Below are 24,483 nucleotides of genomic sequence, written 5' to 3'. Positions count from 1 at the left end.
TCCATAAATTCTCTCCACTGATAAATTATATGGCATATCCGATATATGCATGTATTTTCTGAACGAGCATTCCGCACTCAACTCTGACCAAGTGTAACATTTTTGCCCATGCCCTATTTATGAGGGTCCGCGCGTGGCACTCGCGAGCTTTGCGTTTTAATTGCCTGCAATTTCGATCCGCAGGTGAAATGTTATAATGAATCATTCATTGGCATATTTAATGAGTATATATGAGTGTAACTATATGTGTGGGTCTCGAATATTTGTTTAAATCAAACGTAATTTGAATTTATGCAATTACTTTGTTGGCTTCGATCGTTGCAGCATGATGGCAGGAAATTGGCGTGTTTTAATTATGATTTATTGGAACTGCGCGTTTTTATTTGCACTTTTACATATTGGCACACGCGTCTGGCAGTGCGTGAGCCAAAAAACTGAAAAGCACATTAAAACGATTTCCACCTTATCGGCGCATGAATGAAGCCGCAAATCGCGTTTAATTTGTGAATTTTGTACAATTGATATCGACGGGCAACAAAAAGAAGACACTGCAAGAACCATTCATTTTGCTATGAATTTTCAATTTTTTTATTATTATTTTTTTTTTTATCATAATTAAACAATACGAAATCTTGCGTCAGCGAGTTGACTGATAAGAGTACAGGTTAGATGGAACACTTTTTTGGGACACCAGTGTAGCCATGTGGCAGTACTACTTTTCAAGTGAATTGTGCAAGCAGCAGAAAAAATAAGATAAATAGAAAGCTGTCAAAAGTTAACACTGGCTGGTCAAAAGTCTACAAATGAGTGTAGACTCCAAACATTATTGAGTATTGGAGACTTTCATTTGCGTAGCAGACAAAGCAATTAATTACGTTACGGTTCGGTAAAAAAGAAGATAGTATTAAATTTTTAGAAATATTGATAATATATTCCATTTTAGTTAAATTAAAACACGAGTATAGTATAGTATAGCATATCACATTATTACAGTTTAAATTATAGTTAAATTTATATCTATAGGCCACCAGGCTTGTATTTTATATTTGTGTACCTTTAACATATTACGTAAGTAAATGATTGTGTCTTGCGTTACGCTTTTGAGAGCTTACGCAGTATATAAAAGCTACTCACAGCGGCTTAAGGCATACCGTTAAACGAAGACTTTTGAGCTCAGTGGCCCAGGCGGCCTCTCAAGAGTGGGCCGACAAATGACATGCTAAACTAATTTTTGGTGTCATCCGCACATGTTAAACACTAAATTCAAATGACAGGAGACGCCCCACAAGTGACTTGTCCTGCGGCGTTAGCTTGATTAATTTTTGGCTGACAAGTGCTTAGTAATAGAGAGTGCGAGTGCGACACACAGTAGTGGGAGAGGGAAAGAGCGAGCGTGAGATGAGAGTGTGAGTTGAAAGACACAAATCATTGCGAAATGACTGTTGTGCTGCTCTGTTGCGTTGGTGGGTGCGGGTAATTGTATTTTTAGCGAGTGCAACAACAACATAATAACACAGACCCCGCTACACAGCGAGTGAGAAAGAAAGAGAGAGAGACAGAGAGAGGGAGGACAAACCGCAAGCGTATAATTCGTTTACTGCTGCTGCTGCTTCTGTCGTTCAGGCTGATTATGCTATGTCGGGCATATTTGAGGACATGCGTGGAGCTGTTGCTACAGACGGTTTCGTTGGAAGACGTTAGGGAATGTGTGGCTGAGTTGCATCTACATGAAAATGGTAATATCAAACAACAACAACGATAAACAATGAAATCAGCCATAAACGTAATGAAACGAAATGACGCACAGTCAGACGGATCAATGGCAAGGGATAAGCCCGCCAGCCACCAATAAAGAAATAACAAAAAACAGAAAAAAAAAAATACCCAAATGGCAACTTGTCTGGGATTAGACGGCCAATGGGTTTGCGTGTCCAAGGCTAAAACTCAATTGACAACTCAATACCAATAATGGCAAACCACCAAATGGGCCAGCCGAACAACGCGCTGTCAACGCGGCTAATTACTCACATCCGAATGGTCTGCTGCTTGGCAGGATTCCAAACGCCAAACACTCAAATAGCAGCAGCAGCCACAACAATGTTTCGCGCAGTCAACGAACGTTGAAACAAAGCAGATTCAAAAACTCAATCAGGACTACCCAAAAAAAAAAAAAAAAAAAAAAAAAAAAAAAAAAAACAAAACAAACAAATAAACCAAAGAGCACATAAATACTTGACACTTTGCATACCCTTTAAAAGAGTAGCGAAAACAATAACATAGCTTTAATTTCCTCTAGCATACCCTTTAACAGAGCTGTTAAGGAAAAACTTGACGTAGCTTAATTTCATTTAATTCAAGTTAAAGCTCTAACGGAAATTACTATGCGAATAAAGTGCTGCGATTTGCTAAATTAGAAAATGTCTATGCGGAACGAAATAATAATAATAATAATAAAAATTAAAAAAAAGCAAATTGCTTTAATAATTCCACGCAATCCTTCTTTTTACACTATTCGTTTATCTGTAAGCTGTGTAAGGATCATTGTGGGACTCTTCTGCTTAAAAACTCCCTTGTGAGCCATTATGGCTCGGCTGCCCGGATTGGTTTGCCCGTCTGCCAGCGAGCCGTGCAGCGTGGAGTCGCGTTGAGCCGAGTCTCTGTTGTCAGTTTCAATTTCGTCGCATTTATTTCGCTCAACCCACTGGGCTGCAGTGCAGCAACGCATACAAATTGCGGTTAACTGCAGCTCGTTTGGTTGGGTCTGGCGGGGCGATTAGAGAAGTGGCCAACTGGGGACAGATGCTGAAATGTTGCTCCTTCTTAAAGCCCCTGGATGCTGCACACTAATTATGGTTTGCCACGCGTGGAAAACGCCATCGAATTCATTTTGTTTCTGCGCCACTCCGGATATCGTTCCATACAGTTGGCTGCCTTTTCAATTACCTGGCTGACTACTTAATGGCCAGGTGTGTGGTTACGTGTGAGTGTGCTGAAAACTGCCAAAGCGATGGTCACGTGTGTTGGCGATTTACATCGAACTCGGATTGACTTGCTTTCCAACCACTCACACACATACAAATGTTCAAAGTTAAGAATATGTTTTTTCAAGCTATATTATAATACAATTTTCCATTGGCGTCTACACATGAGATAATTGGTTTAATTGAGACAAGGACTAAGAGCTAAGTACTAGGAACTAGGCACAGTGTTAGATGCATGTTGTGCTACGATTTTGGCCACGTGAGATTTGGTTGTGGTTTGTATCTACGAATTGGTGACTCTTTAGGATCCTTAGAGTGCGGTCGGTTGTCGACGGTTCCAGCGCCAGACAGTTGCATCATCGCACACATAGACCAAGACGCTGGCATCCCGGGAAAATGCTATCTGACGCACAGTCGCCACGCTGCGCGCGTTGTGCAGGGTCGTCATATGGGCACCCTCTGGGTCACTGGGGTCCATTTCCCAGACATAGACCTTGCCCTGCTGGTTGCCCAATGCGATAACCTTTTGCCACGGATTGAAGCCGAAGCGCACAAACCATATCTCACACTCATCGTACTCGAACTCCGCAATGATGGTGCACGACGAATCGCTGGGCTTGAGCTGCTCGAAGCTCTGATGCAGCTGGCCGGGCTTCCAGCAGACGATGGCGTTCTCGCAGGACTTGGAGAGCACAAAGTTGCCGAACCATTGCACACAGTCCACATAATTGCGATGAATGTCGCGCGTTGAGAAGTCCGGAAAGTGTTTGGTGATTGTGGGAAAGGGCAGCGTTGACTTCTCCTGGCTAAATGTTTGCGACAGCTCGATTTTGTGCTGAAACTCCTGAGTGTTGAGGCACCAGAGCTTCAGCGAATGATCCATGCCACTGCTAACGATGCGATCGCCGCGCATATTGAAATCAATCGATAGCACCTCGTCGCGATGGCCCTCAACGCCACCGAAGATGGCAATGCATACGTGCGTCTGTATATTCCACAGGCGTATGGCATGATCCTTGCTGCCGGAGAGCAACAGTTGCAGCTTATGCGGATGGAACTTAAGCTCATTGATTGCCTGGCCATGGCCAATATAATTGCCCACCGCCTCGTTCTGTTCAATGTCAATGACACGGATGACTCCGCGGTAGCCGGCAGCGGCAAGCAGCGGGGCGGACGTCTTTAAGTTATATGACCAGGCGCAGGTATAGAAGACCTCATCGGGCTGGCGTGAAATAGCATGAAGTGGCAAGTGAGTGGCATGTCTAGTTATGGACACATTGGCAGCTACTTACATCCGGATCTGCATAGCAGTGGAGCAGTGTCAAGCCTCCTTTGCGCGGACACTCGTAGACGGTGCAACGATTGCTGCCCGCTGTGGCAAACACTTGGGGCTCGTCCTTGCCCAGCAGCGTGTTGAACGACACGCCAAATATGTTGGCGCCATGATTCTCCTTAACATGCGTGCTTGAAGAGTGAAATTGCTACAGCTGAAGGCCAATTACTTGTTGTCTTTAGCTTTCGACTTACTCGTATTTGTAGGCAGCGCCGCTTTTTGGCTTTGATTTGTGGCTGCGCCGGCCGCGACGTTTGCTGCGCGTGCTGGAGGCCGGCGATTTGCTACGTGAGGTAGTGCTGTTTGTGGTGAAACTGGCCGATTCATCCTGCATGTGTGTGTCATGCGGAAATTAATTGTTGCGATTAATTTTCGCGTTTTTCATTGCAATTTGTATATTCAACTTACGTCGCACGAATCGTCCGAGTCTTCATTGGGCTCATTGTCGTTTTTCACTTTTTCGCTGCTCATGGCACTTTCAACACACACTTCAGCCACACGGCCGTTGGGCAATAAACAATTTATCTTGTTTGCAAACAATTTAAGTAATGAAAACAAGTGTTATTGTTCACTTTTGGCGGCAAGAAACACGCGCAGCGTTGCCACAACGCGATCGTCATAGCGGTGGTACATACAATAACATTGCGCTGTTAATTAACACAAGCCATATCGATAGCTAATTTATGTATCGATATGCATATCGCTTATAAAAACCACTGACCAGTGTAAAAACTCAAATTGAAATCACCTATCGATAGCTCCCCAAATTAAGTATGCGCGAATAAAGTTTACGCATGCGCAAGCCAATTAAGGAGTAATAGGTATTATTGTTAATATGGAGAGACAATTACATGCCATGAATTTAAATGTGATATAACATTTACAAAAATGCTTCAAATATATGCATGTAATTATTTAAGACTGTACATATGCAACACAAAGGGGTCAGGGGTAGTACAGAGCTCGAAGAAAAGGGATAATAAAGGGATGTACAAAAGTGGGATTCATATACATTCATACATATATATTTACAAAGTTATAGCGATAGAGTATAAAATAGGAGACAGTATCAAGACAATATATACAGCAGTAGAAAAGGAAACGCACACAATTTTTCATATTGTATATAGACAAAAGTTTTATAGAGTAGTAGAGTTAAGAGACAGACAGAAAGACAGAAAAATTGTTTTAATATTTGTTTGTATCTGTGTGTGTGTTTTTTTTTTTTTTTGTTAACGTAACGTAACAACGTAAAGACAACTTAAAAGTTAAGGATTAAAAAAAAAAGAAACAACTGAAAATATATATAAATATATTCTAATTTATGCAATATAAACCATTTGCAAGTACGTTTTATTCGTCGACATTGATCTCGCCCAGACCGGTGTGCGCAGGCGTCTTTGTCGCTGAACGGTCGCTTTATTACTGCAACTGCTACTGCTGGAAACACTTTGACCTGCGTCAGCCTCAGCCCCACTAGCTGATGCAGTTGGAACTGTTGTCGTCGTCGTCGTTGACGTCGTCGTCGTCGTCGTCGTCGTTGACGTCGCTGTTGTTGTTGTTGTTGCTGCTTCTGCTGCAGCCGTTTGCTCTTCTGTTTTGCATTCGCTGACTGTTTCGAGTGCTTTGGGTACCTGCGTCTCAGAGAGCGCCAGAGAGGCCGGCAGAGCTTCTTGGTTTGTTTGATTGTCTGTGGAATTTATTGGTTGCTCAGTCGACGTTTCCGTCGCTGTCGTCGCCGCTGCTTCTGATTCAGGCGCCTTGTGTAGGCTGCAGCTGCCATTTGAGTTGTTGTTGTTGAGATTTTTACAGTTACCGTTGCAGCTTTTGTTGGCAGCCTCGCTGCGATTGGTCGATTGGACGATTGGAGAGGGTCAAGTGTTTTTTTGCACAGCAGTTGGCAGTGAGTCAAAGCGAACCGGTGCAGACAACAAATTTATGGTACGGTTCGTTGTTTGGCATATTCATATTAAATATTGTTTTTTTTGTTTTTAATTTTGTGAATTTCAAAAAATGGTTGGCAATAGAAAGAAAAAATAAATAGAACATCAGTTGATAATTTGTTTTTTTAGATTTTTGTTTTGTTTTGTTTGGTTTTTTGCTGGGGTTAAAAGGCAATTTAAGCGAGGATTACATTAGTTCCTCAAAGAACGCGCACACTGAACACCAATGCTCGAGAGTTCGCAGACAAAAAGTGTTGCATACTTTTGAATGTCGAACGAGCTCTGCTCGAGCCCAACCCAAACCCGAACCCAAACCCAACTGAACTGAACCCACACTTGGTAATGCAAATCGAACAGTCGTGTCAGGATGTTGTGCATAATTTAAGCCTTATGCAACCATCAGACACACACACCATGTTCGACGCTGAATGGAGTCAATATTAAATGCGCACTGTGTGAATGACAGGCGCATGGGGAATTTGGGCTTTTAATTGAAACTATGTTCTTCTGTGGTAAATAACAAAAAAGCAATGTTCCCTTTCCAACGGTAAGTATAAACTAAAAAATGAAACGACCCAAAATTTAATTCGTTTTGCGTACAGTAACGAGTAATGTTTAGAGCGAGTAACGAGTAACGAATAGGGAATAGTAGAGTCAGAAGATACGAAAACAGTTGTCATCTGGAGAACACGAGGGGAACCAACTCTATACTTAAGAGTAGAGAGACATCAATAATTCAATACACCGAGAATTGGAACTATATTATGTTTTTGGAAAAATCAAAAATATATAGATATATAGAGAGTGAGACAGTTCTTCAATAATACGGTGCTTAGCTTTGCAAACGGGGATTATCACACGATTCTCAGTAGTAATAGTTGTAGTAGTAGCAGTTGTTGTGTATGTTTTGACTAGACTAGCTAAAATACACGCGTTCTCTGTATATATTATGAGTTTGATGATCGTAATGAATTGAATATGATAAACTTTGCTGCAAAACTGCAGAGCAAGGCAATAATAGTTTAGGTAAAGTAAGTTGAACAGAAAATAGCACTACAAATTATGATTCAAAACGAAAGTTAAAATAGTTAGAAAGAGATAGAGAGAGAGGGGAAGAGAAGAACAGTTTAGGAAAAAGATTGAGTGGAATGATATATGAATTTAGTATTGGATAAGTATAATTTTTTTTGTTGATATGAGCGCGCAGTTGGGGCAGGGTTATTAAATGGAGTAGAGAGACAGATAGAGAGAAAGAGTTAAAAAAAATGTAACAAAGTTAACGACAACCCAAAATATTTTTGAAATTGGCTCTAAAAAGACTTACTCTTCGCTCTCAACGGATGAAGACGCAATTTGCCCCAATTTACTTTTACCTGATGTGGGGCTTCTGATCAAACACATACACATGTATAAAAAAGAAAAAAAAAAACGAATATATAAAAAACGTGTAAAATTGTAAAAGAGAAAAGCAAAATCAAAAACCAAAAACCAAAAACAAAAAAAAAGAAAAACCAAGACATTTATCGATAGCTACATTTGGGTTAAGATCGTTTGGAATGAGAAATGTAAATGTAAATTCTCCGATTTATGAAACTTTGTTTGAAGCTTGCCTTCTGTGCGCAATCCAAATAGAAATTCAATTCAATCAGCACTATATGACGAGGAGACATACTAATACGCTAAAGCCTGAACCGATTGTATTATATAAAAACATTGCATTATAGAGAGAATTAGACGATCCCCGAAAGCACCAGCAATACTTGTATTTTGCCGGTTCTTCCTTAGAGTTAGGATTAGAATAGAATAGTGCAGAACAGCTTCGAGTTCTTCAAGTACACAAACAAAATCAACACATATACAATGCATCCACCTACCTTGACTCGTCTATAAAAACGGCCTCGAGCACACGCGCCGCATAGTGCAGGTTCCGCTGCATATCCTCGTAGGCGACGGTCTCATGGTCCATTCGTCGCAGCAAGCTGCGTATTCTGCGAATGCAAAACAGTTAATTATTAGCCAACCAGACCTTGAGAAATTAGTAGAAATAAGCCAAAAGTTTAAATATCCGAATCGAAATATATGTAAAAATAAACAATATATGTATAACCTTTGTTTAATATTTTGTAAGCTACCTAACTTAATATAGACTAGTAAATGTTTCCTAGCCTAGAAGTTACTCTGAACCCTTTCTTCAATTCCAATTATTGTATTCTTTAAACATTTCTTATAATGATTTTGTTATTTTTGTATTACTATTATTATACTTTATTATAAAACTAAACTATATTTCTAAAAATTATCTTTATTCCTATTACATATAATTTATTGGATTGATTGGACTATGGTCTCTATAACCTCTAGAAGATTTAGCCTGAGCAAAGCTTTTGCATTAGCTGGAGGTAATTCTAACTTTTTTTTAGATGCTGTAACTATAGTTTTAAAGAGCAATACTTTGTTACAAAATCTCAAACAAGAAGGGCAGGAATATCTGAAAAAATAATAAACAGGACATGAGATGTGTGATTCCTGATTAGGAAACCAATTGTGTGCCTTTGCTAAAATAATAATTAAGATTCTAATCATATATTTATGTATTTATAAATGAAACATAGACTCACCTGACAGCTGCTTTGTTGAGAGCATCTGGCGTATCGACAGGTGGCAAATTTTCCGTATCCCATACATCACCGGCGGAAGTATTCGAGACCGATTGTAACGATTGACGCGACGATTGATCCATTAGTGGATGAAATAACGAGCTTGGGGCGGCGAGTACGGAGCTTTGATATTCGGTCGTATCGCGACTTAGTCTATAATCGAAGGTGGGTCGCTCGATTGGCGCCGGTTGCACAGCTGCATCGGTTACGAAATTCGTTTGATTTGGCGACGACGGTTGCATTTTGCCAGTAAGATTCGATTGAGCCCGGGACGAGCTATCGACCGCACGCTTATCGGCGGCTGTTAAGGATGTGTTGCCGTTGGAGCCCTTAGCACTAAGTCGCTCAGCGAGAGACTCGCTGATCGGCGTTTGGAAGAAGCTAATGCTGCCCGACGATGGCGAGGCGATTGATTGCGATTGTCCGTCGATCTGTGTGAAGCTCTTGCGACTATTCGAGCGCCGTACAATGGTAAGTGAGCCGTGTTCTATAAGTAACAAGAGCAACAATTCGATTGATAGTCAGTTTGGCTCAGATGTATTCGGAGACTTTCATTTAAACAAATTGACTGGCTGACACCAACTGAACACACTTGAGGGGCGTAATGTTGAGAAACGTAACGAACAGTTGACATCAAATAAAATAAAAATATACAAAAATGTTTATAAACTGAAATTACAGAAGTCAAAAAATGTCTACTAAGTCGTCATATGGCATATGAGTCAAACTGGATCAGAAGTGAGTTTTGCATACGATATGCAAGTATTACTCAAAGTATTTATTTGGAGTATTACCTCTAAGTCTTTCCTCTAAGTGTGTCCTCCAAGTATTTCCTCTACGTGTTTTCTCTATGACTTTCCTATGAGTCCTTCCCCTAAGTCTTTCCTCTAAGTATGTTTAGCTGAACGAGCACACATTTCTTCTAAGATGTTCCTCAAATTCTTTCCTCTAAGTATTACCTCCAACTATTTTTTCTAAATGTTTCCTCCAAGTAATTCTTCTAAGTATTCCCTCTAAATCTTTCATGTCTAGCTAAGTAAGTAAGTACTAAGTAGCTGAGTAGCTTTCCTAAAAGTATTTCCTCTAAGTATTTCCTCCAAGTATTTTCTCCAAGTATTTCCCCCAAGTATTTCCTCTAAGTCTTTAAAGCTTAGCTTAACAATCACACACTTAGTTTCACATTACTGCACTGCACAACTGACCCCCACCAGGTACTTCCCTTTATATAGGGCGACTTTCACTCAACGACTGAGTAGTGCTCAAATGTTGAGCCAGGCAGCAGGTAGAGGTCGTTGCAGGCGAACTTGAAGTGACCAATGAGAAGACTCTCTGCTACTGCAAGCATACTAGCTTTGTTCTCCTTATATATAAAGATCAAATGATTACTGCGGCATACATATAGACAGTTTAGATGATCTGTAGACAGAGAGACAGAGGTAGAAATGGAGACAGACAGATAGACAGGCAGTCATACCTACAGACATATGGGCTAATCTCCCGAAATTGCTCCTAACTGGACAAAGCGAAAGAGAGAGAGAGAGAGAGAGAGAGAGACAAATAGAGGGAGGGACAGACTGAGAGAGAGAGTAACGGAGTTGAGCTAAGTCGATTGGTGGCTGCCCAATTCTTCTATCTGTTCCATGTATTGTATGTACGTATGCTTAACGGTCCTTTCAAATATATTTAGATAAGAGATTAGGTATGGCAAGAATAAGAAGTTATTTAAATGAATAAAGAATATAGAGTTGTATAAGCCCATAAGCGTAGCACTCTCAGTCATATTGCTAGAGTAAATCAATAATTTATAGAACGACTTTAAGCGTAGCGAACATCACATAATTCTCTATTTAGTTGAGCCCGAAGTGTAATTGTGAATGCTTAACGAACGACCCAGTCAATGGCTCCTGGCATCCTTTGGCTGGCAATGGCAATGGAAATGGCAAAGGCAAAGGCAAAGGCAACTCGAAACGATTGCGAGCAAGTAGCAAATAGCCAAAGATTTATCTAGCTGCGTTGAGCGTTGAGCATAAACAGCCACAGGAATGGGACAAAGCCAGCTCCTCGGGCGTATTTGGCAAACGAATACAGACAACAACAAGAACAGTAAAGAAAAAATAAAAGAGAACGAACGAATGAGAAGTAAGGCGGGAAAGAACGTTGCCACCCACTTGGACTGTTAACTGCATTCCATTTATTTTTTGGCAGTGCAAGCGCCAGTGGCAGAGCTACAACAACAACTTGGAGCTCGAGCAGTGGCTGCTGCTCCATAAAGTTCGCTTTTATGCAGCACTTAAATTTATGTTACACTCGAGATTCCACTGCTTAAAGGTATCGTTTGGAGGAGCTCCTTACTGCTCTGCCAGCTTATCGCGTCTCCAGTTGCTGCTGTTGTCTGAGAGAGATCTCTGGGCTTTCAAGTTTTTTTTTTTTTTTTGGGAAAATGTTTTATGCTACTTTTACTGTCCACTTCTCATGGTCTTAATGAGTTCAGGCTGCTAAAAATCAAAGGCAGCATCCCACACAGAAAATCTACTCAAATTGTAGCTTAGTGGCTCTCTCTCCCTCTCTCTTTCTCTCTGCTTTAAGCTGAGCAACTCTTGAATGTAGTCAGGGCCTCTGTAGAAAATGAAAATTTTGAGTCAGAGGACACACATAGAAAGCTACGCCCCCCAAGTGTTGGCTGTTGAGGAATGTAAGGCTAGAGGTAAACTTACTTGCCACTTGACCATTTATTGTTGCATTGGCGCCGCCGCTGCTGCCCAGCTCACAGACTGTGGGACTCTGTTCACCGTTATTTGGCTCAGTTGTTGACGCTGCACCTGCACCACCACTGGACGCAGCTCCAATGCTGCCGACGCTGCTGCTGTTGCCGCCTGCACCTGCTCCTGCACCTGCACCGGCAATTCCTTCCTCCCGCTTAGTTGGCAGAGTCTCCGGCGTGCTGGCAACTGCAAGTATCAGAGAATAGAAATACAAATCGAGCTTAGAAAATGCATTTTATTCATGTTATAAATCCCCATTCAACAGGTGCCTATATGGCAATAAAAACGTGCATATGATTGAGCGGGCTGTGACTGGAGCTAGCCTAGTCACCATCAGGCCTCTTAGTGAAATCTCATAGTCATTGTTTGGATACGAAAGGGTCGGCGGAAGCTCTTGTGTTAGAAAGGATTTGCATTTGAGTGAATGCAGTACAATCAGCATGAAAGCTTGGGCCAATCAGGTGCACGAAGTTGAGCTAAATGAAAAATCAATTATCCATTTATCGGGATCAGATAATAATAAAACAGAAATATAAACATAGTCACAGAATTTCAATATATTTAGACTAGGCTCTACCGCCAACTTTTTGATTTTGTATAATGTCGGGTGATACTTAGTCGTGCCATATGGATCAAATTAACTACAGTGTCGGATTAATTATTAACGGATTACTGTCCTAAGGATATAAAAGTACGTCGACAATTGGGGAACACTTCAGAGTTTTCTCAGCACTTGTCAAGAGTTGATTATCATCATGAAGTTCCTCGCTTTTATCGCCTTCAGTCTGCTGATCCGGAATGCTTTATGCAGATACCCGTTTTGTAACTGTACTGGGGAAAATCATCCTGTCTGCGGCAACGATGGCCAAACATATGCCAATGAGTGCATACTGGACTGTGTTGCTGAGGATGCGGCAGTGGACGGTTTCAAATTATCCAAAGTACACGATGGACCATGTTAAATGTTGAACCCAAATTGGATGATACGAACTTAAAAGTGTATTGAATTCTAATAGTTTATTTTATATATGAAGCGAAATAATTATTAATTCCAACACGTTGAGCTAACACCAACTCTTGATGATTCTTTTCTAAGGTTTCTTTGATCAAATGTGCTGTGATACGAGCATAAGTTTTTAAAAGGAGTTGCAAAGAAATACTACTTTTCTGAGGTGGTGCAGATAGAGAGATTTTTACATTCTGCGTACGCTACAAATTTCAATTCAATTCCCCCTGAGTTAAGATTAATGGTTTCCGATTGTCCATACATGTTCTGTTTGCTAAAAAATATGAGTTTTGAATCTTTGGCTAGACATGTGTGTAAAATACATCTAGAATAGTATATGATTTTTGGATTGGTAAAAATTAAAAAAAAAGTCATGGAAAAGCATCAATCGGTCGAGCGGTATCTAAAACTGAAATTTAACACCTGGAATATTGTATAAATGTTGAATGATTTCTAGGTTGCATGGTGATTTAAGGAATAATACAATGAACAAATCATGATTACTAAATCATGGCGAAATAACCTTCAAATTAAATTTGATTATTGAGACGAATATCTCCATCCCGCTTCGACTATTCTGATTGTCATTTTTTGATATAGTAAGGATATCTTGCTCCGACTCAATTGTCTTGCTAATTGCTGACGTATTATCTGGTAGTTATTGGCGAATTGGCCAGCCATAGAGCACTTAGAGCTGTTGTTGCTTTGCGTTGCGGCTTTTATCTATTCGAATATAAAATAAAGCTAGCAACTGTAGAAAGCTTTAGTATTGTCTAACCAGTCATAGAGTCACCCAGTCACCCAGTCAGCCAGTCGACCAATTGCAATCGTTATGCGGCTTTGCGCTCTTATCGCCGTCTGCCTGCTGGCACTGCTTTCCCTTTCCACCGCGGAGGATCAGAGTGAGATATGCGCCTGTACGCGCAACTTTGAGCTGGTCTGCGGCAGCGATGGCATCACGTATCCAAATCCGTGCGAGCTAAACTGCTCCGCCAGGCGTGCTGCGCGTCACGGCAGCCCTTTGACTCTGGTCAAAGCTGGGCCCTGTTAGTTTCCGGAGTTACACAAGAGTATACAATTTAAAAATGTGAATTGTTCACTTCACACTTCAAGTTAAATAAATATTTTTCCGACTATTGCAAAATTCAATCAATGCTAACTACTTCTTCTTTGCTTTGATTACATGTGAACAAAGAATTTGCAATTGATTTTGAATGAAGTACGACTATTTCGAGCCACGGTGGATTTCTGAGAGATTTTCGAGTGGGGCTCTCGGCTAAAGCAGTCCGAGTTCTTTAACAATTTGCAAGCCTATTAGAGAGTAATATATTGATTATGAACGCATTACTCCGCATTGCAGGTTGTAAGAAAACAGAGCTAACATTTCAAGATAACTTTTGGAAACTTTAGCATTCTTTTGCCAGTTGCCCAGAATTGATCGTCATGCGGATCTGCGCTATCATCGCTATCAGCTTGCATATCCTAAGCGCTCTCACCCCCTCCAACGACGCTCAACGGCCTACGTGTCAATGTGACGAAAGTTTCAAAGAAATCTGCGGCAGCGATAACATAACGTATCCCAATTTGTGCATACTCAACTGCTTCGCTGTCGCAGCTGCGGCCTACGACGTTAATTTGACTCAGGTGCATGAGGGACCCTGTTTGAATAACTGATTTCTGCTTATAGACAATTATTATAAATATATGTATATCCATTATAATATGGACGATTACACACACACTCTTTCGGCATTCCAGTAACTGTAAGAAATTGTAACAGATTGTTAATTTGGATTGATCATTCGGTTGGCCCTACTCGACTCTCATTGTTTTGATATCTTTATAGAAATGGAGTGCAGGAGATCTTCAATTCGCATGCCTAGACCAAGACCAAGATTTTTACAGAGTTCAAGTTTAAAAACCAAATTTTCGAATATTGCAAAATTAATTCGTGTGAGAGAGAGAGAGAGAGAGAGAGAGAGAGAGATAGGCATGTGTAAATAGTGAAATAATATTGTTATATAAATCATATTTGATATTTTTAGAGATTAGAAGTTACGTATGGGTCGGTTTCGCCAGCTATCAACTAATTACAGAATTCTAGCATACGTGTTTACGCCTATTTAGCACCTAACGTGAGATAATTGCCATTCTTCTCGGTGCCTCGAGTGCAAATATTTATTTGCTGTATGTATATTTCCGATAGATAATTTACCTTTGAATATTATATTTATTTGTTGAGACTCATATCGTCATTGTGCTAGTGACATGAAGAAATTTCCTTATATATATTATAAATAATTTATCTATGAATATATATATATACATATATACTTATAATAAATATGAGCTCTACCATAAATAAATGTTAATATTTGTGCTGATTTCAACCTTCGCTTTATTTATTCAACTGCTCAACATATGTGGAACGAGTTCTAATTCCAACAATAATAAGAAATTCGTTATAGCAAGGGAATAGCTTGAAGAAATGTCAACGTGTCTTTAATTCGAGAAGAAAGATAGTATACTATAGTTTAGTATAATAGGAAACAAGAAGTACAAATACAATTACAAATACAAAATATTTATGTATCTTTGTAGAGTTGTAAAGAGGATGATTTATTTGCTCAGGTCATAATATTAAATATATAAATATATATTATATATTGTAGAGCATTTTCTTCTAGTAGATTTCTAGCTGCATATGAGCTTTTATTCTGATTCAGCCTTGTGTATCTGAAGTGCTGTGCCCTCTGATTAATAGCTGTTTATACATTGCAGAGATAAAGCTAGTCACTATCAATAGTCACTTCGAATGGGCTCTGCTGATAAGCAATAATTTTAGACAAATACATTTATAGTTTCCCCATTGACGGTGATTCAGCACGGCCTTTATAAAATATTATTCCATTTATTTTGTATTTTGATTATAAACTTGTGTTGGAATGTACAGATTTGAAACAGATTGAAAGTCCGCTTAGCAGTCTCCTGATCTGAGCAAATCCAAGCTGCGTCCAGCCCGCTCGAGCTCGCGACGCGCACAATCGTATAGACAGCGATTTGGATATGAGATCAAGTTGCTGGCACAGACTGGATCATAGTTGCGAGGACACGGGCAGATTTGTTTCGGTACGGCCAGCTTCTCGTTCTCCGGATTGGCGTTGACAAACGTGGCCAGCAGCAGGCACAGGGCCAACAGCAATAAATTGTACTTCATTGTATTCGTACAGCAGGTTAATCCACTAGTTGCTCAATATTGATACTGACAATTGGGTTTTTTGTTTTGGCTGGGCCACTTCCATCGGCTCGCTTGTATGCATGACTCTTATCTTATCACAGGTGCTTCGTCGCTTGGGTAGTGTTTTTACGCCTTTTCTCTTACTGCTTTAAATATTTCGGTCGAGCTTTGTGCACACATATTTGTTTAATATATTTAGGAATTTTCTAATTATTATTAGTTGTTGATGTTCTCTGATTGTTGCTTTTCGTTTTGCCACTGATCAACAGCTGCTGCTTTGAATCGGGTTCGAGTTGCCAACTAATTGCGTTCCCAAAAAGCTTTGACACAAGCTTTTCATGTACTTAGAGATGCGCACGTGCCGATTCAGATAACGGCACCAATTCAAATAGAAGCTTCCTTCGACTATTATCAAAATACCTATCTGAACAGAAAATATAGGTATTTTGATAATATTCGAAGTGAATTTTATATTTGAACTGGTATATATTTATTCCTGATATATAAATATTAGAATAAAATAAAAATATATTTTATATTATATATGAAAAATTATAATTTTTGTCTTTGTATTTCCAGTAGTTACCAAGACTCTGGGTTATATATTCCATATCACTTAAATAAAGTTAGTTAAAGTTTCATTTAGCTTAAATAAAGTTAGACTTTATGTTCAAATAATTATATATAAGATTCTAAATTCCAGCTGACTTCAGTTCTTGTCATTTATAATTTGAACTATGTACGTAAGGTCAGTCTGCAAAGGCTTAGCATATATGATAATAGACTTGTACAAAAAAATATATTTAAATATATATTTCATTCTTTTTATTATTATAGGAAATTTAACTGTCTTTGAGGCCTTTAAAGCTTCTTTCTTTTACTATACTTTGCTTATAAGATATTGACTCACGCGCCCATCTCTAATATCAGTCTATGTATATGTATGCTCTCTCTGTGTCACTCTCTCTCTCTCTCTCTCTCTCTCTCTCACACAATCTCTTTACACACTTGCTCTCTGTCTTCTTATCAGCATTGACACCTCTGGAAAAAGGTGCGCACTGGGTTGCCGCGATCGTAGCACAGCCCTTGATAATCGGCAGGTGGGAATAAGTAATTTGGCTAAAATAATAGGTGTACCTCAGTTAGTTGGTGCGTTAATGATGGCCCTCAAGGCACTCGCTCACTTCAATTTGCATTTCCATTACAATTTCCATTACAATTTCAATTAATGGAATGCCATATTTATCGCGTATATATTCTAATTTATTTTGATGTCAATTTGTGCACTCTTTTGTTGCCCAACTAAGTAGTTTTGATAGTAATTCACTCAATTTGTCGAGCTCGGCCACTGGGGAAATCAGACTGAGCGCACGATAACTCGTTCCGTCTTAGTTGCAAAATTGGCATAGCCATGCGCATTTCGAGTCTTTGGGCTGTCCGCTTGGTAATGCTGCTGCTGTTGGTGCTCCTCTGGTTGCATAGCTGGCGGGGCACACCCCAGGCGGAGGCCATCATCAATTGCCAGGCCCTGTAAATTGTTGGAGGCGCGCACAGCAAATGCAAACAAAGCGCTAAACAATTTCAATGAGACGAGACCACGGCAAAGTTTTCATAGAGCAGGATGGCGTGGCGGATGGAATGCCACAGATGTTTTTGTTTTTAAGTGGAAGCACACTCTTATTCAAACACACACATACACCCGCACACACACATTCACAATCAGAGACGAAAAAAAAATAGTCAGCAATTTGTTGACTAATTAGCAAAACTGACGCATACTCAGAGACGTACTTGACTCAGCCCAAGCCCCGCCGGAACACGCTCTTTTCAGTTAAAAAGATTGCGTTTGCTTTGCTTTTGACGCTCAGTGTAAATTCAACGCTCGACTAGTTGAGTCGCATCTCATCAAATCTTTTAGAATCTCGCCGTATCGCACAGACTTGACACTTTACTTATTCGTGGCTGTTGTTTAATTAGCTGAAAGTGAAGATGAAATCTCTGAGTTTGCTTCTGCTGCTCAGCTTTGTTCTAACTGTCGTTTGGCTTGGCCAGAGCGAGGCCAACTTTTGCCCCTGCAACCTCAACGAAAAGGTTCAGCTCTGCGGCTCGAATGGCATTACCTATACGAATCGTTGTGAATTTGAATGTACGCAGCGCGAATACAGGGGCCTGGGTCGTCAGCTCAGCATACGGAAGATGGGACCCTGCTAAGGTGGCGCCAGCATCTACAGTTATTTCTTCCCATTGAACGTATATAATATTGTATATCTACTTATAAACATATTTCTCATATATTATATCTATTTTTAATGACATTTTTTAAAATCCATTATATTGTTTTTGACAGTGTGTCCATGAGATATTTACAAAATATATTGTTATAACATGTCTGCAAAATATACATACATATATTTTTTTATTTTTAAATATATATATATATACAAAATAAATTCTTTTAACATGAATTTTTTACTTTAAAAAGAAAGACGACCATTATTTCCGATAAAGTTATTAATAATATTAAATAATAAATTGATATCATAAAGTGGTAAACATATATATTTTTGTTTTTGATTTGAAACTCTGTTTCTAATTTATATATATACTAATACTTTTTTTTTTAAATTAACTTAAATATTTTTAATATTCTTTTTTAGAATTTCGAAAGACTTTAAATTCACGGATAACGTATTTTCTCAATTCCCCCTCTATCTACTATAAATCATTTCTTATCGATATTTATGCAAAGTGGAAGTGGAAAAATTGATGGATGTGCCAAAACGTGGAAACAGGTTTAATTTGGCTGGGGCTGATAGCCGCTTTCATTGAGCCGCGCTGAAGCGTGTCGCCGATTTATCGTTGTGTCCGTATGCAAATATTGCCATTAAATGCTAATTAAAAGCAGCAACAACTACGCAGCTACGTCATCAACAGGTTTGAGCTCGATGCTATTGAGTGGGAGAGTGGGAGAGGGCGGCTTCGATGCGTTGCTTAAATACTCGCCTCACGTACATCCATCAAATTGTGCATAATTAATCGAGAGACAGGTCGGTCGCCTGCAGCGGTGGGTGGGGTGGGGTTTGCCATTTGCGGATTTGTGGACTGTGTGTGTGGACTGTGATTTATGAACTGCATTACGAACTACGTTTCGTTAATTGAATCACGATACGTGCGACACAAATGTCAAATTACTCAAATGCCACCGTGCAACATTCGGCGCACAACAACAAATACAATCGGGACACATTTATGAGGCACGAACATCGCCGAGCTGAGCAGAGCAAAACGGGACTACCGTTTGTTTTATGACAGGAAGCTGTCAGCCGCGTTAAATGAAGGGAATGTTATTAAAAAGATAATGCACTGTCGACTCGGTTGATGACATGTGCTTTTATCTCTATGTACTCATGGCTCATCACTCTGCAGAAAAACAAAATAAAAGCTGCCTAGGGTACACTTGGGAGCATGGAAATGCCAGGCTATGCATAGAAGCGTGCCTAAAAATTACTTAATGCTTCCTTTTTATCAGTCAGTGATATTGCTTAGTTAGTCGGGCGCTAATTAATACCAATTTTTTTTTTCGTCATCTGTTTTGAATTTTACATTGCAAATGTCATTTTCGTATTTCATTAATATTTTTATAAATATGTACATGAATAATATAATATAATTTTCTTTTAATTAATAGAATTCTTTTTTCTCATATTTTATTTTATTATTATTTTTTTAAATCCTATTTAATTAAATTTTTTTTTTTAATTAAATTTAATTTTTTCTTTATTTTTGTTTGTATTTTACCTTATTTGCATTTGCATTTGTATTTTATTTTATTTTACTTACACTATTAACATTTTTGCCTCTAAATAAATATAAATATCTTTTACTCAAATCAAGCGGATTGTAACAAATTAAATTCTATGAAATTTTGAACAAATATTTCAATTTTCATTCCACTGTGCCATTTGCTACAACAGCCAAGTTAAATGCAGAAATGTACTAAGCCAGTTACGTATTAGTTCTTTCTATTTGCATTCTTATCAATCAGTCACAGCTCGGCTTTGCAACATCTGTTTCGCATTATGACTTCAAACACAGCTGTGCATCTTAGCTAACGCTTCTTATATTCAAGTATTCAATATTTCATAAGTATTTACTGCCAATTAGGTAGTAAAAAGCCTGTTTAAATAAAATAATAAATAATAATAAAAAAAAAAATATATTAAATAAAAAAAAAAAAAAAAAAGCAACAAGTATTTATATAGTGTATTTGTTTTTATTTTTTCTTTTTCAAATGGGCATTCTACTTTTCTACTGCCTACTTTTCGGATAACACACAAATAGGATTATGACTTTGCTAAGCTTTCGAGACGAATTAGGTAGATATATACGCAAAGCTTATAAGGATTATTTATTTACATGTTATTATTGGACTCTCGCATAAATAATAGTAAAATACAATTTGCATTGACTTGACCTCGTTTAGTTCAAGTATTCAATATAAGCTTGAATATTTAATAAATATTAACGTTGTGCACCCGGCTTTTGCGCATGGATTAGCATTAATCTATCAAGGTAAATTGGATGCAATAAAAAAGTAACAACAAATACAAATATGAGCGTATTTGTGCTAATACCTAGTATAGACCTTTTCGTTGCATAGACAGCGAGTCCCATATTACACATTAGCAATCTGTACGATTGACACTAAAGCTGGCGCGCTGTTGTTGTAATCGATTTTGATAACAAGTGTTTGATAAGCGTAAACCTATTCACGACATCAAATGGCTACACAAATACCAATCAAAACACGAATCTGCCCTGTGCCTTAGAATCGAACTGAACCAATTTGCTGACGCTTAAGGGTTGTCGGAGCTGAATAAAATACGAGTAAATAGATATGAAAATCGAGAGAGAGAGCGGAAAAAAATAACAACGAGTGTGTACCAAATTCGAATGCATACATCAAAGGGCCGACAATTTAATACCCTAGAATATATAAATTATTATTTAAATATATATATATATAGACGAAATAATGTCAATTTTTGGCCTATGCCAACTACTTAGCCGATGTTATTTGATATATAAAAATATTTTATAATTTAATGGAATACAATTTTAAACAAAACATAATTTGCAGCCTAAAAGTAATAAATGGAATAAAATTATTTAATTGGCAGATTTTTATAGATTGAGTTAAGTTTGATTAAAAAAAAAAGCAGTATAACAAAAAAAATATAAAAAAATAACAATTTATTTATTTTAATAATATTGAATTCAAATGTACTCAGGCTTGCTCTCACTTTTAGTTTCATACTACCTGCAGCTAGAGCAAACAGCCTAACTAAATAAGAATTTGATTATTCTTTTTTGTTTGTTGTTTTACTAATCAATTTATGTTTATATACCATGTCGATGCACATATAAAAATAAACTAAATAAAATAAAATAACTGGCAAGCTACTATATATAAACGATGTCAGACATTAAGATCTCGGAGGCACCAATAAATAATCTATAACCTTTACCAAAATCAAAGAAATTAGAATTACAATTTCAATATATTTAAACATTATATTTGATTTAGAATTTATTTATTTTTATTTTTATTTTTTTTTTTTTTTAGCTTTCGATAAAGGTTACAATACCCTTTGCAAAACTGTTTCGCTACAAGACCCAAAGCATATGTTTGCAGAGCGTGTATTAAATATGAATCAGATATTCGCAGCGAATTAATCTGAGCATTTTCTTCACATTTTTTTCCGACTCTTTTTTTCGACAGTTTTTTTCTCCTTTTTCTTTTTTCTTTTTTTTTTTATATGCCAACGCGAGTTGGCTTTGATATTATTAAGTATTTACATATTAAAATATGTACTCGTATTTATTCATGTGGCTGCAGCCGCTGGGATCCAGACCGCTCAAAAAAAAAAAAAAAAAAAAAAAATTGTAAAAACGCCCTGAAAATTCCTTGGCAAGGGTCCGATCTGGGCATACAAAATTTCTTGTATATTTTTTTGGGGCTGTTTTGGTCGTTTTCCGACGCAATTCAATCAGTGTACGACATCAACGTAAGCCAACTCCTGGCGCCCTGACAGACAAACAGACTGACAGGCAGACAGGCCGACAGGCGGACAAACGGACAGGTGACAGGCGACAGGCGGGATTAGTAGGCTGTACTCAACAAATAAAGTTCAGGGTTTTTTTTTTTTTTTTTTTCAAACAATTTAACCTGTTTTAAATATATGAAAATTTGTAGACAGCTGCACGTGTGAAGCACTTTCATCAAGCCTCAAACACGATAAGGAAAACTCCAAATCCAAATTGAATGTCAAACCCTTTTCACGTCATTTCCACGATTTTCAACGGAATTTAATAAGTTGCGCAAAAAATGCTGCAAATGATTCGGGTTTAGCACCAAAAACTTTACGGATTTTCATCAAGTCTGGATATGAAGTTATTTTACATATATTCACGCATATATTTTCGACATTTTTCTAGTTCCACTCGTATGCCTCTAACATGTGCGCCTATGTCCTAGGCAGCTGGCCTATACGAGCAGTATATATATTATGCAAGCAGCGCGCTGCTGAACAACAGTGTTGCAAAATGTTTTAATTAGCCAACCCAAGGCAGCAGCCCGCTAAAAAGTGGGCGTGTGCAGCTGATGCAGCTCCCACGCCCCCTGCGCGTTCCATCCGCATGGCTGCGGAAGCGGCGGGTTTTTCCATTTTAGTGCACGGTCACGCAGCGGAAGTTGGCGATGGAAGGTGAATGAAATGAAAATGCAACGTGCTAAGTGGCGAGAGATGCGAAAAAGCCGACGTGACAGCACGACGAACAATCTGATAAACACGCAAAAAAAAAAAAAAAGGTAAAGGTCGCCAAAGTCCATGAACACTTTACATAACCAAGCACAGTAGCTTAACCTGCTACAAATTTAAAAGGGAATTTTTGAAGTTATCGATGGAATTTTCATTTGCATAGAAAAAACTTTTGCTTAAAGTTCTTTTAGCTTAGTAGAGCATTATCCAAGCCATGCTACATCATTTATAGGGTATCTATAGTCAATCAAAGGGTGTTTGGTGACTTGTTTGTATAGTTAATACTTGACTGATTACAGAAATGAAGGAAACACATGTGCAAATATAAATAAGAAGCCTATATTGCGTAAGCTAAGTATACAGGTTAATAAAAAAAAGATTATAGTATCTTCTAAGTAAATGAAAATGTTTATTAAATGTTGCATAAATTTAGAATCAGCTGTCGTTGAATAGCTGAGAATGTTTAATAATAATCGAAATTGTTTTTAGATTATAATTAGACTTATTAAACAAAGTTAAAAAATATATTTGAAGTAAATTCAAATGAATGTCAATTATTATATTAAATTATACAGTCTTAGAGTTGATAAAAAAATCTATCAAATCTCTTTTTACTTTGATTTGCTATTGCTTTTCGAATCGAATATGCTCTTCGCAAGCCAAAGGCCCCAATTGCCAGTACTTAATGTCTGAGTCAGTCTTAATTTTAGATTAATTCTAATCTCTAATAAGTAAATAAATGTTCTTCAAAATTAGTCAGAATTTTTTAAAAATAATGATTGCAGCTTTACCGCTCAATTTAGTCCAATTCAAGCTGCGGATTACACAAAGTATTTCTATTCAAACATACTTTAGTACTTCGACAAACAACTCGCTGGCTGTGGTTTCCCCTAAATTGTCAGCAATTTTAGTTAAATTTTAATGTTGCATAATTGATTAATTAGCCAAGAGCTGAGCATATCTTGTGTGCTCTGTGCCCTGTGGATGCCAGCTAAAAAACTTTTCTCTGCAACTTGTTAATTGTTTTTGTCAAATGTATGTAATTACTAAGTTTGAGCTCAGCCCTCGCGGAACTTGTTTACTTGTATATACCCCACATAATGTAGCTGGGTGCAAGAGGGTGTATTGGTTGCTAAATATGTGTGTATGTATATGTATGCATATATGATTTAAGAGTGGGAAGGTAGAATGTCGTTTCATGTGCGTTGATTAAGGAGTAGGATCCCTTTTAGCGATTTTTAGTATATTTGGTATTAATTAAGTATTAATTAGTCAACGAGACTTTGAATCATATATTCAAGTGCTAAGCCCATTATCTGAATGACCTATAGAAGCATGTAAGTTCCTTATTATTCTGACACACTAGACGACAATGCTCCTCACAGGGTATCCTTTAGTCAGGCACTGTTAACTATTACACACTTGTTTACCCTTAAAACTGTGCTTCTGTAGCAAGCATCTAATATTCTCATTCTGTCGAGCAACACAAACAGAACAAATGCGACTTATTATTCTCCCCGGATGTTGTCCTAGTCACAAAGGTAGCAAACAATAATTTCAAATGCATTTCATTTTTCACTGTTTAATCAGTTGGTCTGCACTATGTCCTTTGTATAAGCGAAATAAATAAATAATATATATGAATCTACAATGTAATAACTGATGAGCGCGTCCATCTGACCATCTGGTAAAATATTTGACTTGCAATCTATAGATTATTAAATAATCAAGCCAGCATCTAA

General features: G+C 38.1%; 5 protein-coding genes and 1 long non-coding RNA gene across 15 annotated transcripts in view; 3 read left to right on the top strand and 3 right to left on the bottom strand.

The window, feature by feature from the left end:
• Positions 1 to 24,483, bottom strand: part of LOC6577043 (calcium/calmodulin-dependent 3',5'-cyclic nucleotide phosphodiesterase 1) — a 101,324-nt gene that overhangs the window by 8,571 nt on the left and 68,270 nt on the right. For 6 of the 10 annotated variants that reach the window (XM_032728813.2, XM_044008876.1, XM_032728811.2 and 3 more), the window contains 5 exons: positions 11,629 to 11,862; positions 8,876 to 9,401; positions 8,132 to 8,245; positions 7,582 to 7,644; positions 5,665 to 6,156 (listed from right to left, as the gene is read on the bottom strand). In XM_032728813.2, the coding sequence (XP_032584704.1) occupies positions 5,665 to 6,156; positions 7,582 to 7,644; positions 8,132 to 8,245; positions 8,876 to 9,401; positions 11,629 to 11,862 (1,429 nt within the window). Of the gene's footprint in view, positions 1 to 301; positions 343 to 5,664; positions 6,157 to 7,581; positions 7,645 to 8,131; positions 8,246 to 8,875; positions 9,402 to 11,628; positions 11,863 to 24,483 lie in introns of those variants that run through there. The other 4 variants (XM_032728814.2, XM_032728816.2, XM_032728818.2 and 1 more) reach the window with 4 other exon arrangements.
• LOC6577044 (polycomb protein esc) lies at positions 3,096 to 4,943 on the bottom strand. The gene is made up of 4 exons (XM_002002983.4): positions 4,723 to 4,943; positions 4,509 to 4,642; positions 4,274 to 4,445; positions 3,096 to 4,203 (listed from the first exon to the last, which is right to left on the bottom strand). The coding sequence occupies exons 1-4, from the start codon at positions 4,783 to 4,785 to the stop codon at positions 3,292 to 3,294; spliced, it is 1,281 nt and encodes a 426-aa protein (XP_002003019.1). The 5' UTR covers positions 4,786 to 4,943; the 3' UTR covers positions 3,096 to 3,291.
• Positions 13,139 to 13,831, top strand: LOC116803862 (serine protease inhibitor dipetalogastin-like). The gene has a single exon (XM_032728835.2). It carries the CDS (start codon positions 13,515 to 13,517, stop codon positions 13,731 to 13,733), a length of 219 nt encoding a protein of 72 aa, XP_032584726.1. The 5' UTR covers positions 13,139 to 13,514; the 3' UTR covers positions 13,734 to 13,831.
• Positions 15,574 to 15,977, bottom strand: LOC6577039 (serine protease inhibitor Kazal-type 1). Its single transcript, XM_002002978.4, has one exon. It carries the CDS (start codon positions 15,897 to 15,899, stop codon positions 15,660 to 15,662), a length of 240 nt encoding a protein of 79 aa, XP_002003014.1. The 5' UTR covers positions 15,900 to 15,977; the 3' UTR covers positions 15,574 to 15,659.
• Positions 17,759 to 18,477, top strand: LOC6577038 (agrin). Its single transcript, XM_002002977.4, has one exon. It carries the CDS (start codon positions 17,910 to 17,912, stop codon positions 18,129 to 18,131), a length of 222 nt encoding a protein of 73 aa, XP_002003013.1. The 5' UTR covers positions 17,759 to 17,909; the 3' UTR covers positions 18,132 to 18,477.
• Positions 21,520 to 23,147, top strand: LOC122757251. The gene is made up of 2 exons (XR_006357214.1): positions 21,520 to 22,360; positions 22,419 to 23,147. It is a non-coding gene; the product is annotated as an uncharacterized LOC122757251 (long non-coding RNA).

This window comes from Drosophila mojavensis, unplaced genomic scaffold, assembly GCF_018153725.1.
Source record: "Drosophila mojavensis isolate 15081-1352.22 unplaced genomic scaffold, ASM1815372v1 contig_36, whole genome shotgun sequence".
NCBI lineage: Eukaryota > Metazoa > Arthropoda > Insecta > Diptera > Drosophilidae > Drosophila > Drosophila mojavensis.
Note: the sequence above shows the minus strand (reverse complement) of the source record. Positions and strands in the feature narration are given on the sequence as shown.